The following is a 16041-nucleotide window of genomic DNA, read 5'->3' on the forward strand; positions in this document are numbered from 1 at the left end:
TTTCTTTTTTTTTTTAAAGATTTATTTATTTTATGTAGGTGAGGACACTGTCACTGTCTTCAGACACACCAGAAGAGGGCATCAGATCCCTTTACAGATGGTTATGAGCTACCATGTGGTTGCTGGGAATTGAACTCAGGACCTCCTTAAGAGCAGTCAGTGCTCTTAACCGCTGAGCCATCTCTCCAGCCCGCATGGTTTTGTTTTTAATAAAATGCATGTCTTTAATGATGAGACATGCAGAGACACAGCCTTATTTTGGAGGTCAACTAAGTCCAATCAAATGTCCAGAGAAAACCTTCCCCGCAGGACCGAGGATTTGTCTGATTGCATCTCTGACGTGTGTGTTGCTAGTATCCACGTGCATCACCTTCCACATGCATCCCTTTGGTTCTGTTCCTTCTCCCCTGTTTTCCAAACCCGCCCTGGAGTCATCAACATACCCTCATTCTTGTGGAGGAAGAGGTGTGGCAGAGCTGTAGAGACAGCCCCAAGGCCAGTGTTTATGGCTGCCCTCTGGGCTCAGAGAGAAGGCCCTTACCTGAAGTGTGGAGCAGGAAAAGCACAGAAGAAGCTGGTATTCAGGGGCCTGGAGTGTAGACTGAGTCACTTCTGCCAGGGCTCCATGTGGGTGCAGGACCAAAGGAATGAATGCCAAGATCCTCATCTGGTATTGCTGTGCTCCCTGTGGCCACCAGAGGGTAGCAGAGGCCTACCCGGGACCTCAGTTTGCTCAGAGGCCAGCCCTTCTGGGTGGGATGAAATGGCCACAGCTCTGAGGCAGGCCCTTTTGGGTTCCTCTGGCTAGGCCTCCTGGCTCTTTGTGGGACTGAGAATTGGATTGGCATTGCTGGTAGTTTTTGCTTTGTGGACCCTTGGGCTGCTTTTCCCAAAACTCTTTCTATTCTCAGGATAAGTTTGTCCCTTCTCTTTTATCTCTGACTCTTCATAGGCTCTGTGAGAGCACTTAGCATGTGCTGCCTTTGCATTTCAACTTGGCATCCTAAGCTGGACAAGATTCAGCAAGGGCCTCCTTCTGCTTCCCTCTAGCAACTCACACAGAACTTTGAATGTACTCGCTGCCCCTGAACACCCGCAGAGAGGGGCGGTGCTGTTGTTCTAAGGAGTCTGGGCTACTTGGATGATGGCTATTTTTACTTCCTACTCCATGTTTGAAAAGACTGTACTAAGAGGCTGTTTGATGGAATCTGTGCTAAGACTTCACCTGACTTCACTGTCACAGTCCTCTGATAAACCTTTGATGTCTCTTCCATTTCCTTGCCTTGATCTTGTCTGGGATCAGGGAGGAGGGTGTTTCCTTCCGAACTAACTCCCTGCTGAACCCGATATAAATTGGAGTTTACTGCTGGTGTGCCCTGTCAAACCCTGTGAGGTCTAACCCTGGCCATTCTCTGCAACTCACCTCACCATTTTCTGGGACTGCTGTTTCCTGTAGATGTCTCTGTGGGAGCAGTGGCCCCAGGGTGGTGCTAAACCTTTGGGGAGCATCTGCCTCAGGTGTGAATGTCACACATAAGGTCACTCAGATGGGCCTTGTGGCACACTTGTGTAACCCAGGCACTCAGGAGGCTGACGGAGGTTTGTTTGTTTGTTTGTTTGAGACAGGGTTTCTCTGTAGCCCTGGCTGTCCTGGAACTTGCTCTGTAGACCAGGTTGGCCTCAAACTCACAGAGATCTCTGCCTGCCTTCCGAGTGCTGGGATTGAAGGCTCCTCCGGGTTTTTGTTGCTTTGAGATAGGATGTCTTCTGTATAGCGTTGGCTAATTTCAAATTTGGAATTTTTCTGCTTTAGCCTCCTGACCTCTTGGGTGTGTTAGCATCCTCAGGTCTCCTCAGGTTTTACTGTGCATATGCACACATTGTTTTGGGCAGTATTAGAGATTGCACCCAGGGCTTCAATATGAGCAACTGTATTTAAAGTTTGCAGCATTAGGAAGGCTGAGAACTGCTGGCTTAGAGGTAAAGAGCACTTGCTGTGCTGGTAGAAGACCCAAGTTTGGTTCTTAGCACCCATGTTGGGCAGGTTACAGTCTCCTGCAACTCCAGTGCATCTGACAGCCTCTTCTGGCTTCTGTGGGTACATTAGCATGAGCACACGAGTACACACACACACACACACACACACACACACACACACACACTCCCACACTCACTGTTTTTAAGATGAGGGTTGAAGGAGAGTTGACTGCAGAGGAGGTGATGGGCATTCAAGAGTAGAGACTGGCTTTGATGAAGCTACAAACCATGGGCAAGGACAGAGTTTTTGTTGCAACAACCCAGGGGAGCACAGATTTGCTGGCACCTTGGTTCCAGCTCTGTCATGCTTACTTTGGATTTTTAGTTCCAAGAATGGTATTCTGGCTTCTTAATGGAGAATGTTTTAGGATTGAAGGATGAGATTGAAAATCACAGGGTCAGCAGATATAGAGAAAGTAGGCGTGTCTTTGTCTGAGAGCTCATGCTGATGGCATGTGGGATAAGAACAAAGAGGGGCAACAGTGAGCTGGCTGTTTCCTCCATGTGTAGCTGGTTGTCAGCCGATAACTGCCCTTAGCAGTAGAACAGGCACTGTGTCAAGGCAAGCTCACCTGGCCCATCTGCTGAAAGCATGGAGTGCCATTGCTTGAGACTTCATACACCTCATGAGGGCTGTGGTGCTGTGTTTTCAGGTCTGGCTGCCCCCATAAACTTGGCATGTATTGAGGCTACCCTAGAAAGGATTTCTGGTATCTTTGTGTATTTCCTGGTATCTGAGAGCTTAGGAGAGCAGAATGGGAGGATGTCTCTTTGGAAGGCAGGGTGCATAGGGACCTTTGAGTATGCAGGGGTGGATAAGATGAGACTCCATATTTTATTACTTTGGAAGATGGTGCTGGGTGTCTGGTGAACACGAGAATGCTGTGCTTCTGCTGGAGTCATCCATCCCACGCTCCCAAGCACGCCAGTGTCTCTGTGTTCATGTACCTACAATGGTATCAAGCAGCACAGGGACTCTGACTACAAGAACAGTGATGGTGGTACCACTGACTCAGGTGGGGGTACTACAGTGCTGCTTCAAGTTGGAAGAGTTCCAGAGGGCATTTTCTTCAGGCAGGAAGGCTGTGGCCTCCAAGTTTAGTCCTTCCATCTCTCCCTGGTCTGCAGGTCTTCCAGCTTGCAGCTCACCTGGTATACTGGGGCAAGGCCGTCATCATCTACCCGTTGTGTGAGAACAACGTCTATGTCCTGTCTCCCAATGCCAGTGTGTGTCTGTAAGTACCATTGGCTGCCAAAATCTGGAGTCTGGAGCTAGAAGAGCCCAGCAGGACCCTTCAATGGCGCCCCCAGTGGTCAGGCCCCAGAAGCTTTGAAGCCATGAGACCAGATCTTACTATAACCTGACACTGCCAATAGTGGGCTCAGGTGCATGCAGATCACAGTCTGGTTTGGTGTTACTCATGGTGAGGCCATCTCTTCCTGGCTGAAATCAGGGGTTCTGTGATTCCTGCCACATCTTGAAGGACTATAATTCTGCCATCTGAAGGCCTGCTGGGTCACCATACTTCATTCTGTTGTCATTATGCTCACCCAGATGGTTGCTGTGAGCATGGAAAATGCACTGACCATAGTTGTCTGCCTCAGGTACTCCCCGCTAGCCGAGCAGTTCTCCCGCCAGTTCCCGTCACATGACCTGCCATCTGTCCTGGCCAAGTTTTCCTTGCCCGTTTCTTTATCAGAGTTCAGGAGCCCTCTGGCCCCCCCTGCACAGGAGGTGAGTCACTAGAGCCCTTATGTGACTTACAAAGTAGACTGGGTATAACGCCTGTCTGGTGCCCCCTGACTCAAAGGCTCTTAGCATTGTTGATCTTGTTGCCATGGTTTGGGGGGATTTGCTAGCAAGCACTGCAGGCTTCTTGTGGTCCATGGAGTCCACCACGGGCATCCTTAGGTCTAGGACTGGTTTAAGTTTGACAGAAGGGCATTCGCTTTTCCTGGGCTGACAGGATTCCCTTGTGCTGCCTTTGGGGCAGGGGCTTCTCACAGATGGAGGTGCAGACAGCTTTTGTTTTCACTAAGCCTGGGCCCTGCTTTCCAAGGCTGTTCAGTTCCTGTTTCCTTTCCTCTGGGAGCTTAGGCACCATGGGATCTTTGTGTGGAATCTTATGTTGCTGGGCCTAGAGTCCTTTTCCTAAGAAGACCTACAGTATCAGGCTAGTGTTGAGTCTTGAATGGTGGGCCTGAGTCAGGACAGTGGCTGGCAGTTAGAGGCTGTTGTGGTGGGGTGCTTCTCAAGGTATAGGGGATGAATTTGCAGTGGGCTGCAGGGGTCAGTTGCTTTTCACTGCTCCAGGCTCAAGGATGGTGAGATGGTGACTTGGAGTCTGTGAAGCTTTGCCCCCTCCCCTCTGTAAGTGCTTTGAGCTCTTGGAGGGAATCTAGGGAAAGAGCACAGGTGTTGGAGACAAGCTGGGTGATCTCCATGGTTTATCTTCAAAAGCAAAGTATTTGTTTTAATAGCTGCCAGATACACTGGGCAGAATCAGCCCTCAAAGTCAAACACTTCCCCTTCTCAAATTGTGAATGGGAATAAGATCCTGGGTTTTTAGCTCATTTACATGCTGAGTGTGCCAGAGTTCTAAAGCTGCCTTTCACGGAGCCCTTAGTTTCCAGGAACAGAGCCAGGAGGATGAAAGATGCACTTTGCATCAGCACCTCCCTCCTCTCCCCCAGGCAGCGCTATGGGGGAGGGCCTGGCAATGCTCCCATCCCAGCAGAAACTTCCCAGTTGTCTGAATAACGGCTGATCTTCGAGGCCATGTCTGAGCAGCTGCTTCAGGCCTTGTCAGGGGCCTGGGATGGAGCTGTTTGGTTTGCCACATCCCAGAGACATACTGTCTAGTGCTTATGAAGCTTTTGTGTTTTATTTTTGACATTTTGTGTTACAATAGCTTCAATTCTTTAGAATTCTATTTGGTTGTGACCATGGTTGGTATGTATATCTTCCTCCCCAGTAACCCAGCCCCCTTCCATGAGTGACCTGGGCAGCAGCTCTTCTGGGCCCTCCAAAGATGAGAGCACTGGCACTGTGTTCACACATTTTGCTGCTTGGTGTCTGTGTCTGAGACTTTTGCATCGGTGTTGGGTACCACCTGGCACTAGGTTGGTTCCATTGCTGTGGCCCAGTGCTCACAAGGAAGAGCCATTGGCCTCACAGTAGGTCCCCTTCCTGTTTCCTTTTACAATCACCTGTGTTCTTGAAGCAAACTTTGACGTAGAGTCCAGGACTCATATGACAGTTTCCTCTCTGAACTTTGTGTAGGCCTGCCTCAGTGGACTGTCTGATGGCAGCAGGTTTTAGTGGGCTGGAGGTGAGGGTGGCAAGAACAGATCTGGCTCTAGGGAAAGTTGGCTCAGAGAAGGGAGGGAACCCAGGCGTGTGATGGGAGCTAGTGCACGTGTGGTCTGGGAATTCTCCTGGACCTACTGTGTTCCCTGGGGTATGCTGACCTTGCAGTGCTACCCAGCAGTTGAAGGCCCCTTCTTCCTAACAGGAGGCCTTCCTGTTTAGGTTCTGGGGCTGCTAAGGACCATGGCTCTCTTATTCCCCAGGAACAGGAACCTGTTCCTCAAGGCTTGAGTCAGGGAACCAGCCCACCTGCTGTCTTACTCTGCTCATTCACAGACCCAGCTCATCCAGATGGTGGTGTGGATGCTGCAGCGCCGGCTTCTCATCCAGCTGCACACCTATGTCTGCCTAATGGCCTCACCCAGTGAAGAGGAGCCCCGGCTTCGAGAGGATGATGTCCCCTTCACAGCCCGAGTTGGTGGCCGCAGCCTTAGCACACCCAATGCTCTAAGCTTTGGCTCCCCAAGTACGATCCCCTTCCAGGACATCTGTCTGGTAATGGGGGGCTGGGAGACTTTGGTGGTGACATCCAGGAAGCCTGGGCACTGTGAATAAGAGGTGTCTATACTCACCTGCCTCTGTCCCTGTGGAGACCTCTTCCTCCTGTCTCCCCTGTACTGCTGCCATGGGTCTGAGGGAGAGGCTCCTCCCCGAGCAGCTAGCTGTAGTCAGGAGCAGCCTTTGCCCACTGCAGCACAGCTGGACTCTCCCACTCCAGACTGGGCTCAGAGCAGGGCCTCATATTGTCATCACAGGGACCACAGCTGTCTGGTGTTGGGGTCCATGTACCTTTACCTGTCTAGTGTTTTATCCCCCATGTTGGCTGAGGTGGGACAAGACACCTATTCCTGCCACAGGGTGTAGTGGGTATCCAGCATGCTTTCATTCTGGGTCCTTGAAGCTACTCCTATAGGGGTAGCTCCTTGTATTCTAAGTTAGCCACACAATAGGCACTTAGGTGGTGGGATGGCAGTGAGTTCTTGCATGAAGGCAGATTGTAAAGTTGGGCACCAGGAAAGTGTGGCAGTGATCTCATATCTGGATGTGGCCGTGCCTTTGGTGCTCCCATCTTGGTACACTGGAATCCAGCTGGCCTATTCCAATCCACAGCCAGCAGTGACGACATGACCCTTACCAGCCCCAGTATGGATAACTCCAGTGCAGAGCTGCTCCCTAGTGGAGACTCACCCCTGAACAAGAGGATGACAGAGAACCTGCTGGCCAGCCTCTCAGAGCATGAGCGGGCTGCTATCCTCAATGTGCCTGCAGCCCAAAACCCTGAGGACCTCCGCATGTTTGCCAGGTAGGGAGCAAATGACCCAGTGGGACATGGAGGATTGTGCTTGGGAGCACTGGTACCCTTGCACAGCTCCAGTGAAGTGGTGGGTCTCTCCCTGGGGTTAGTATGTACAGAGCAGGAGCCATTGTCCCGTGTAGAGATAGGGGTGCTTACTCAGAACTTCTGGATGTTCCATGTCACTGCTCTCAAGTTCCAACTGACTTGCCTTGTCAGGAATATGTCCTGATTGTTGACCCTGGGGGGAAACTTAGGGTCCTGTATCATAGCAGCTTGATGTCTGTCACGTCCATCCTGCCTTAGGTGATGTAAGGGCATGGTGTTATGGGAGAGGTCAGATTGTCATTCTTTGAAGAAACACACTGTAGACTGTTGGAGGGCCATTTGCAAGTCTAAGTGTGCTGATCCTGGCCTTTCTGTACCCTGGCCTTCTTTGTGCTGGACTCAGCTGCAGAAAGCTCCCTGGAGCAGACTGCCCCAGTACCATGGGAGAACAGGAAGAAGCTGTTAGCACTCTTCCCTTCAGCAGGGTGCATGCTCAGGGGGCTCTGAGTTTGCACATCCTTGCTGCTTTGTGGACTCTCTTTAGGCCCACTGCCACCTGTCACTGGGGGAACTGGTGGATCTCATCCCACCATTCTATACAAGCCTTTGGGCGGTTCACACCCTCACCCAATGGCTGTCCTCAGTAGCACTGGCCTTGGGCTAGGCTCATGCTGTCCTATGCCCTCCAGGCTCCTTCACTACTTCCGTGGCCGCCACCATCTGGAGGAGATCATGTACAACGAGAACACACGACGCTCCCAGCTGCTCATGCTCTTTGACAAATTCCGCAGTGTGCTGGTGGTGACCACCCATGAGGACCCCGTTATTGCTGTCTTCCAGGCCCTGCTCACATGAGCCCAGGCAGCACGCCTTTGTGTACACGGGAACAACCTCCCTCTGCCGCAGAATTCCTGCTGGGCCCTAGGAGGACAGGCAACCCCAGCCTGGCAGAACTTCCTGTTTTCATCCTCAGTCTGCTCAGAGGCAGCTATGGGGCAACCACCATCGTTGGGCTTTGTTTTTTCCTTGACACAGTCTTCTGTAGCCCAAACCTCATCATGTAGCTAAGGATGACCTTGACCTCCTGATTTTACTTTCTCTGTCCTCCAAGTGCTTTGATTACAAATGTGTGCCATCAATGTCACTCACTTTTAAAAAATATATTTATTTTTATTTATGGTTTTGTGTGTATGTGTGCCCTGAGGTCAGAAGAAAGCACGCGCTGGAGCTAGAATTACAGAGGTTGTGAGCCTCTGGGTGTGGTGCTGGGAACAGAAGATCAGGAAACATTTCTAACCATTGCTGTCTCTCCTACCCACCAGTCTCCCTCTTCAGTGGGTCCTTAGAGCAGCTTAACATTCCTGAGCTTCCAGGATGTGTCTTCAGGGTCCAAGCCCTTTATATAGATATGGATTGTGTCCTTCTCATCCCTTTCCCAGCCTGTCCCTTGTGGAACTGCCCTGGAGAGACTCTAAATACACTTGTTCAACTCACTCTGCTCCTAGGTGTGTATACCCGCACACTGCTGTTCTCCCTCTGTTACTATACATACTGGGTAACGCAATCTCCTGACCTGGATAAACAATTAACTGCATGAACACAAATTCTGGCTGAGACTTGGGGACAGTTCTCTGTAAACAGGATATTTATTTTACTTTTGAACAGTTTAAAGCCTATCAGAGCAGGCTGTTTGCTGAGGCTGATACATCTGTTCAGCCACTCTATCTACCACACTGACCCATGGGCTGCCCTGGACATAGAAGCGCAGGGGCTTCTGTGTCCACTCTCCTGCATGACCAATCCCTATGCGGGCTGCTGCCACCACAGGTGGGCTACTGGACTCCAGTGGGCCACACTCTAGCCACACAGCCTCATCTTGGGCCAGGTCTCGCTGGTCGAAGCTCTTATCAATGGCTAGGGCCTGGCACAGCTTGGAGGGACCGCTACAGAGCTCACGGTCCTTGAGGGGACGGCCGACAGTGCTTTTCCGGAGGGAGTTACGAAGCTGCCGCATGGTCTCCAGGCCCTCCAGGGGCTCTAGTGCTCTTAGCAAGACACAAGCCCCATCCCCTGTGGGACAGACAGAGAGCTTGGAAGTAAACCTCAGGCCTCCTGCCTGTGCACATACCCAGTGTTGCAGAGGTGCTGCTGTCTTCTTGCACATGGAAGCCGTATCCATGGTATCAGGCCCCTCTGCCTCCCCCTTCTCTATAGCATTGACTAGGCTGCTAAGCCTTCCCTGAGTACCTTGGGAAGTCTCCACCATGGAAGACTGACAGTGAGATTCCCCGTCAGTCCACTGCCCTCAGAGCCAAAACTATGATCACCTAGTGTGGGCGGGTCTGGCATCAACTTCTTCTTTTTGTAGCTTCCCCTAGTCTTTTTTTTTTTTTTTTTTTTTTAATGTGTCTCTAAGTGTATTCATGCATGTATCTATGTGCTCTGAGAGGATCCCCAGGAGTTAAGAGTTATGGGCAATTATAAACTGTTTGATATGGGATCTGAACTGGGACCCTCTGGAAGTGCTGTAAATGCCCTTAACCACTGGGTCATCTCTATAGCCTGCTTCCCCTAGTCATTTATTTATTATTTATTTGTTTGTTTATTTATTTGGTTTTTCGAGACAGGGTTTCTCTGTGTAGCCCTGGCTGTCCTGGAACTCACTCTGTAGACCAGGCTAGCCTCGAACTCTCAAACTCAGAAATCCGCCTGCCTCTGCCTCCCAAGTGCTGGGATTAAAGGCGTGCGCCACCACCACCCGGCGCTTCCCCTAGTCTTAACTGGTAGTGGCTATGAGAGTGGCAGAGGAAGCCCCAAAGAGCTAGCACCTCTAGGGTGGAAGGCATGTCACTCTTTCAGACCTAATCCAAATATGATACAGGTCAGGAAAGCCTGGAAGGTCCAGTCCTTTGAACCCCTCCTGCTAGGCTGTACCTAGCTCACCATCTGGGACTTCTCTCATTTCAGGGAGAAGTGGGTTACAGAGTGTCTGTAAGTACAAAAGACATGGTCCCTGTTCTCAGTCCCCCAGAGCCACCTTATCACCCCACCGATGGGCTCCTCCTCATCTTCATGCAAACACCTTTGACCTCCATGTCCTTGCAAAACTCTGCTACACATGTGCTTTAACTTGGTATCCTGTGCTCTGCCCTGTGTGGCCTTTCTACCCTCATCTTCTTCCCAGGCCCTCAGCACTCACTCACACCTGGCTGGTGACATCCATGTCCTCAGCCTCTACTCAACATGGACGGCCCTAACTAGGACCATGTGCACCCTTGTGGGATTGCCCTCAACTTGGGTGGTCCTGGAGGATTTCAGCTATATGTTCATTCTTGCCTCTGCCTTGTCCACTGTGTCCTCAGAACCTGTTTTCCTCCCTCAGAGACTATAGAACTAACCATTCCTGGCTTGTTTCCTTACTTCAGCCACGGGCAGGGTTGGTTCTGTCCAAGAAGGCTTCTGTGATCTCTTTTTAATTAAAGGAATTAAAAAATGCATTGGTGTTTTGTCTGTATATATGTTTGCACCACTGGTATGCCTGGCGCTGGGAAGAGAACCCAGGTCCTTCGCAAGAGCAGCCAATGCTGTTAACAACTGACTACTCTTCAGCCCTGTCTGTGATCTTTTGATATCTAGTCATACGTAGTGTCCCTCAGAATCGACTTGGTGGTAGGTGCACAGCCAGTTCTGTGGTCCACTCACCTCCAGCTCCCAAGCCCCCTGTGGTGGAACTCAGCCGTCTGCTATGGGTAACCACAATTCCCTGCGTCATAAGTACTTGTCCAACAAACCAAGAATACTGGTCACTTAGGGACAAACAGGGAGGGCTCAGCTCACAGGTATTGAGCTATGCCAGCCATGCTCCTGGTCAGCAGTGGCTTTGGCTGGATGGTACTGGCTCTTCAGGGTCAGACCATTGAGAACACAAGGCTACATGCTTGTCAGGACAAAGCTGGACCCCAGAGGAGAGTTGGTTTCTCCTATGAGCACTACTGCACCAGCATCCCTCCACTAAAGCTGTCTGGGGCCAGAAGGTCTATGTGGTTACCACATGGTTTCTAGTAGCTTCCCTGCCTTTACCTGCTAGATGCTACTTGGTCATGATATTCAAATGTCACCACTAATGTCCCCTGTGGGAGCAGAAGTGCTCCTGGCTGAGAATAGCTGTGCTAGATCCTCTAACAGATCTTTTGGTAAGGTTCTTGTATAAGCCCAGCTTACCCCAAACCAGGCTTTTTCCACTTCCCTATCCTCCACCACTCCAAATCTAACCCAGGATCAAAAACATTGCTCTGAACTCTGGCCACAGACTGACTGCTTTGCATTCAAACGCTGGCCATAGTCTCTATTCTGTGTGTAGCCTCAGCTGCTTTAGCCAGCCTCGGCTACCTTTAAGAATAGGCAATGCTCCTGAAGTCCTAATTTGGCCCTTGGCAATGGCACTTTCCTATTCAAATGCCTGTCTTCCCAAGTCTTTCAGTGGGGTTGGCCAGCTGTAGCCTGTCTGTTCCCTCAAGCCCAGCACCACTAACCTTGACTGGAGACGTTCAAGCAGAAGTACATGCCATAGATGAGGTACACATACAGGGTCCCAGGTTTCATGAACATGCCACGGTTACGGGCGGTCTGCCGGCCACCCCTTGAGTGAGCAGCTTCATCTTCTGGCCCCAAGTATGCCTCAGTTTCCACAATGCGCCCACGGAGTTCTGTTCCATCAGCGAGTCGCCGGACAAGGACCTGTGGGCAGTGAGTCTGTTCAGGTTGATGGGGGCCAACCCACCTGGACAGTCCCCACCTCGGCCTCTTTTAAACTCAGGATGTACCAGGCATCCAGGTCCAGCCAGACCCAGCTACCTGGCTTCTCCATTCTGTCCCTTGTGCTTTTGCTCAGAGCCTGAACACTGATGTCAAGGTCACCAGCCCCTCCTGACCAACTCTAGTTCTTTCTCACTAAGAGTTCTAAGCACACCTCAGGATTCACTTGGAGTCATGGTGCAGGTTGACTTCCAAGTCCCCTCAGTGGCTCTGCCTCCTCACATCCTCTCCCAGAGTTCCCTTGAGAGAACCTAATGTTCAGTCGGTCCAAGGGTGTCCCTGTTGCAGACTGTGTGGTGTGCTTGTGAAGCCAGGCTGCCAAGGCAGCGACAAAGGATCCATGTGCTCAGACTGTGCCCACCAGTGCTGAGGCGAGGACCAGTGAGAGACTGCCAGCTGGTCCAGCTCATGCAGTGCCTAGCCTGGACTATGATCCTAAAAATGGCAAACAATCTTGACTCAGCCAGGGCTTGCAGGATTTCAGCATCCAGCCATGTTCATTACCCTTCACAGGTCTGAGGAGTTAAACCTGTCAAAAGGCACCTTCTTCTCCGCCCAAGTAGACCCATGGTGACTCAGGGTCAGCTGGTAACAGACAGAGTAGAAAAAAAAAGGTAGCCAATGTTTGTCATGGAAGCCTGGAAATTCAGGAACCCAAAACACAGGGAATGAATGTTTTAGGAAGAGAAAAAGGCCAGAGAGTATTTCTTCATTAACTACCCACGTGCTCCCATGTCTCCAAGGGCCACACTGGGAACCCCACCTTAGCTTCTCAAGGGACCTCCTGGGGCTTTTTAGGTGGAGGGTCTGGAAAAACAACACGCTCCTCAGCCCACAGTAGTCTGCTGCCCTGACATCCCATTTCGGCGAACCTCTCTTTTACTGGGCTTATGACCCACACCTGGGTTTTCCTTGACCGAAGGGATACACAGGCAAAATGGCCTCTTCTCTGCCAGACATCATCTTGTCTACCAGTGTGGGTTCGAGTGGGTACGACAGGAAGCCAGCTGATACGTCAAGAAGCTGAGTAGAGATAGGCAGGAGCATGATGGTGGTAATGGTGCTTTTGAGCCATCCTTGAGCCCTTGATGTAAACCTGAGATAAGTCTGCACCATTTTTTTATATCCTAGCTGTTGATTACTCTGGGGCTTTTAGAAGGAACACAGATCCCTGCAGCTTAAAACATCCTGAGAACAGAATCTCGTCCCTTCTCTAGTAGGTCAGGGTCTGTTCCTGGATCTCTTAGCACCAGTTCTAGTAGAGAAACTGGCTGTCCATGGCCATGGGTGCCGTAAAGAGAAGCTTGTTAAAGGAAAAGGTAGGGTCAGCTAACCTCTAGAACCAGAGGGTCCAGAGGCATCCAGAAGTAGTGAGTGCTAGATGAACTCAGCCAGCTCCATGACGTGCACTTCAGAAGGTGACAGGCTGTACTGTAAGCCACACCAGGCTGGGCCTGGGGTAGTCCCCACTTCCACTGTAAGCATGGCTGGCACAGCCTAGATCTTGACTCTGTACAGAGCCCAGGGTACTGAGCCATGCATTGAGGAGGCCAGCTCTTTCAAGAATTCAGACGCTGACAGCCTAATGGTATCCCTGGCACCAACCATCAGGGAACAAGGCAGGCAAGAGTGGTCCCTATTCTTTGCAGTGATCCTAGACAACAGTCAAACTATTGGACCGACCCATATGGGCAACAAAGCTACCTATGTACACACAAGGAAGGACAAGTCAGAGACGAGACCTAGTAGTAACAGGACTAGGGTTCCTGGAACCTGCACCTGCATTCCATTACCTGTCCCAGAAATGCACGGGCTAGGGTGACTGCTGGTTGGTCAAAAAACTCTGGTCCTAGCCGGGCTGGGTGGTCCTCTGGGCTGGAGAAGTAGATACTCTGCTGGAGGCCCGGGGTGGAAGGGAGTCTCTCTTTAGGGGTCTGCTCCTGCTCTGAGTCTGCCAGTCGTTGCTTTTTTTGCCCGATCTTTCGAGAAAGCTGTAATGGGGGAAAAAAAAACAAAAGAAGTGTCTGCCTATCTGCCTGTTCCTTTATCTATAAAGTGAGGTGCCCATTGAGTGAGTCATTCTGAGGCATGAACAGAACCCTACAGCTAATACTGCCTCGGGGGCCTTGGGACTTGGTGTAGGTAATGTTAGCGGTGACAGGATGAGTGGGTATCTTCTGCCCACACCTGCTCCACATAGGGGAAACATGGGTAAGGAGCATTGGGAGAAGGTGGGTGCCTGAGTCCAATACAAAAGAGCTGCTTTTTCTGATTCCCACCAATCACACCATCTCCAAGGAAACTTGTTTCTGGAATCTGGTTCTTTGTTCCTAATCCTGGCCAGGAATTAAAATACGGTCAGAACCTGGGCAAGGAAGGTCTATCAGAGAAACATACTGAGTTTGTCTGGGCACTGCTCAGAAGATAGGTCACAAGACCCCCTCAATATTGACAAGACCTGACACACCAATGGGTGTGCATGGAATGACCACCTGCCTGGTCCCATTCTAAGTGCTCAGGGTAGAACCCTGCTGGCCCCAACTGTCCTCTCTGACTGCTTGGATATTACAACTAGGAACTGGGAAAAAAGGCCTATGGGTCTGTAGTACCATCAGGCGCTAGTCTACCAACAGCCGATAAACAAAGCAAGGAAATCTGACCGCATCCTTCAGCTATTGTGGTACAACAGGAGGGGATTAAACGGACAACTGGGCAGTGAACCTAGGGGTGGGGCCAAGACCTATCCTCAGTCAAATCTGGGCTGGCTGGTTAAAGAGCCATTACTTTTTTTTTTTTTTTTTAAGACAGGGTCCCATGTAGACTACGCTGGCTTTGAACTCCTGATCCTCCTACTTCCATTGACTTCCCAAGTACAGGCGTGCGCCACCACGCCCGGGTAAGACCCATTATTTTATCTGTTGTGCTGGCGTCCAGGTTGGACTAAGGCTGCCAGGCTGCCGGGAATGGATGCTGACGTGACCGTCTCTGCAGCCAGTCCCACTGTGCCAGCTCGCCGTGGGCTCAGACTCCGCGACGCTGCGCCCCCTCTCTCACCGGCGCTGGCATCTGGCCGACTTCATGATATCCGGTCACTAGGGATCCTGCTCTGGCATTCTCTGGGCGGCGGGCTCGTCCAGGAAATGGAGGCTGCTCGGTGTCGGGGAGCAGGGTCACGGATACTGGTTTTAAGGATCCTCTGCCCAGACAAGCACCACGACCGCGCGCGAGCATCTAGCCGCCGCCAGCACAAGCCAGGCCACCGGAAGCGTGGGGAGGGCGGGGAGTGGAGCCTGCGCCTGCGCAGAAGGCATGCAGTGAGGGGGTGGGGCGAATCTGCAGTAGAGGCGGAGCGAAGAGCCTAGGGGAGGGACAGGGCGGGGCGAGTGTAGAAGCCTTTACTTTCACCACTAGGATTGGAACCCGGGTTCCCTAGGTCTGGTTCTGTCCCAATGGCCCGACTACCATCAAGCCATTTCGCTGAACCTGTACTGAATTTTCGAGGGTCCCGGACCAAAAGGCCTTGCCTTGGGATAGGGTGGGCCACAGAGGGTGCTGTAGAGAACAAACATGAGACCTTGGGAATCTCAGACTGAATTCTGATCCTCGAACTCTCCTTCCCCAACCGGATGGTGGAACTGACCGGAAGGAGATGCCTGCTCCATCTGGAGGCTCCTACTCTGGGTCATCACAGCTGATAGGTGGAAGGAAAGGGAATTCTGCTTCTGCAGTGGATCCCCACTTACATGCCTGGACTCCTGATTCCTGGAACTGCTGCGAAGAGGGCTCACCGCCTAAGCTAAGCTAGCTTGGAGGGCAGGACCAGGACTGCAGGGAGCTGAGCATACCCATCTGACCGGATAACAGTTGCCCGGCATCTCTTAATTATTACTTCTCTGGGACCTAGGCTTGCCACCCACCTATCGGTAACCTTTCAAATGAGGCTGTGCATCCGTGCCGGAGACTTGAGCCTCGAATGGGAAGTGACTGGCCCAAAGGAAAGGATGGTCAAGGGAAGGGAGGTCTTGGGATAGGGTAAGCAGCTCCCCTCCCCTGCTTCAGTTCAGTGGCAGCCCCCACACCCAGCAGAGCCACGCACCCTCTTCTACCGTTCTAGGGGTGATATGGATCTGAAGGGTTTCTTAGCAGACACAATCCTATCTCCCCGTTCACACTGCTTGATTAAAACCATGGATGATGGCTTGTCAGAGCTTTCTTTGATTTCTGAGACCCTGGCATCTGAGACTGGCGATGTTAAACGAGACAGAGCAAGAGGCCATATACTTAGGAGCCTTAGATGAACAAGCCACTTAGCCTAAGGACTCTGGTCCTCAACTGCTTCTCCACTGGCCAGCCAGCTCAGGGACTGAACTCTAGCCCAGGCTGGGACTCAGCCATCCCCTCTCATGGGCCTCAACTAGGACTTCCTGGGGAGGGAGCAGCAGCCTCTCTGCCTGCCTGCTGCCTGCTGGAAGTCATC

General features: G+C 51.5%; 2 protein-coding genes across 3 annotated transcripts in view; one reads left to right on the top strand and one right to left on the bottom strand.

Annotated features, from left to right (window-relative positions):
- Positions 1-7928, top strand: part of Nprl3 (NPR3 like, GATOR1 complex subunit) — a 38630-nt gene extending 30702 nt beyond the window's left edge. For both annotated transcript variants that reach the window (XM_028756445.1, XM_028756446.1), the window contains 5 exons: positions 3166-3272; positions 3643-3772; positions 5684-5873; positions 6518-6710; positions 7439-7928. In XM_028756445.1, the coding sequence (XP_028612278.1) occupies positions 3166-3272; positions 3643-3772; positions 5684-5873; positions 6518-6710; positions 7439-7604 (786 nt within the window). In that variant the 3' untranslated portion in view covers positions 7605-7928. The remainder of the gene's footprint in view (positions 1-3165; positions 3273-3642; positions 3773-5683; positions 5874-6517; positions 6711-7438) is intronic.
- Positions 7929-8356: 428 nt separating this feature from the next.
- Mpg (N-methylpurine DNA glycosylase) lies at positions 8357-14815 on the bottom strand. Its single transcript, XM_028756447.1, has 4 exons — positions 14619-14815; positions 13358-13555; positions 11282-11486; positions 8357-8819 (listed from the first exon to the last, which is right to left on the bottom strand). The coding sequence occupies exons 1-4, from the start codon at positions 14793-14795 to the stop codon at positions 8416-8418; spliced, it is 984 nt and encodes a 327-aa protein (XP_028612280.1). The 5' UTR covers positions 14796-14815; the 3' UTR covers positions 8357-8415.
- Between the last annotated feature and the right edge of the window lie 1226 nt (positions 14816-16041).

This window comes from Grammomys surdaster, unplaced genomic scaffold (assembly GCF_004785775.1).
Source record: "Grammomys surdaster isolate TR1022 unplaced genomic scaffold, NIH_TR_1.0 126121, whole genome shotgun sequence".
Classification (NCBI taxonomy): domain Eukaryota; kingdom Metazoa; phylum Chordata; class Mammalia; order Rodentia; family Muridae; genus Grammomys; species Grammomys surdaster.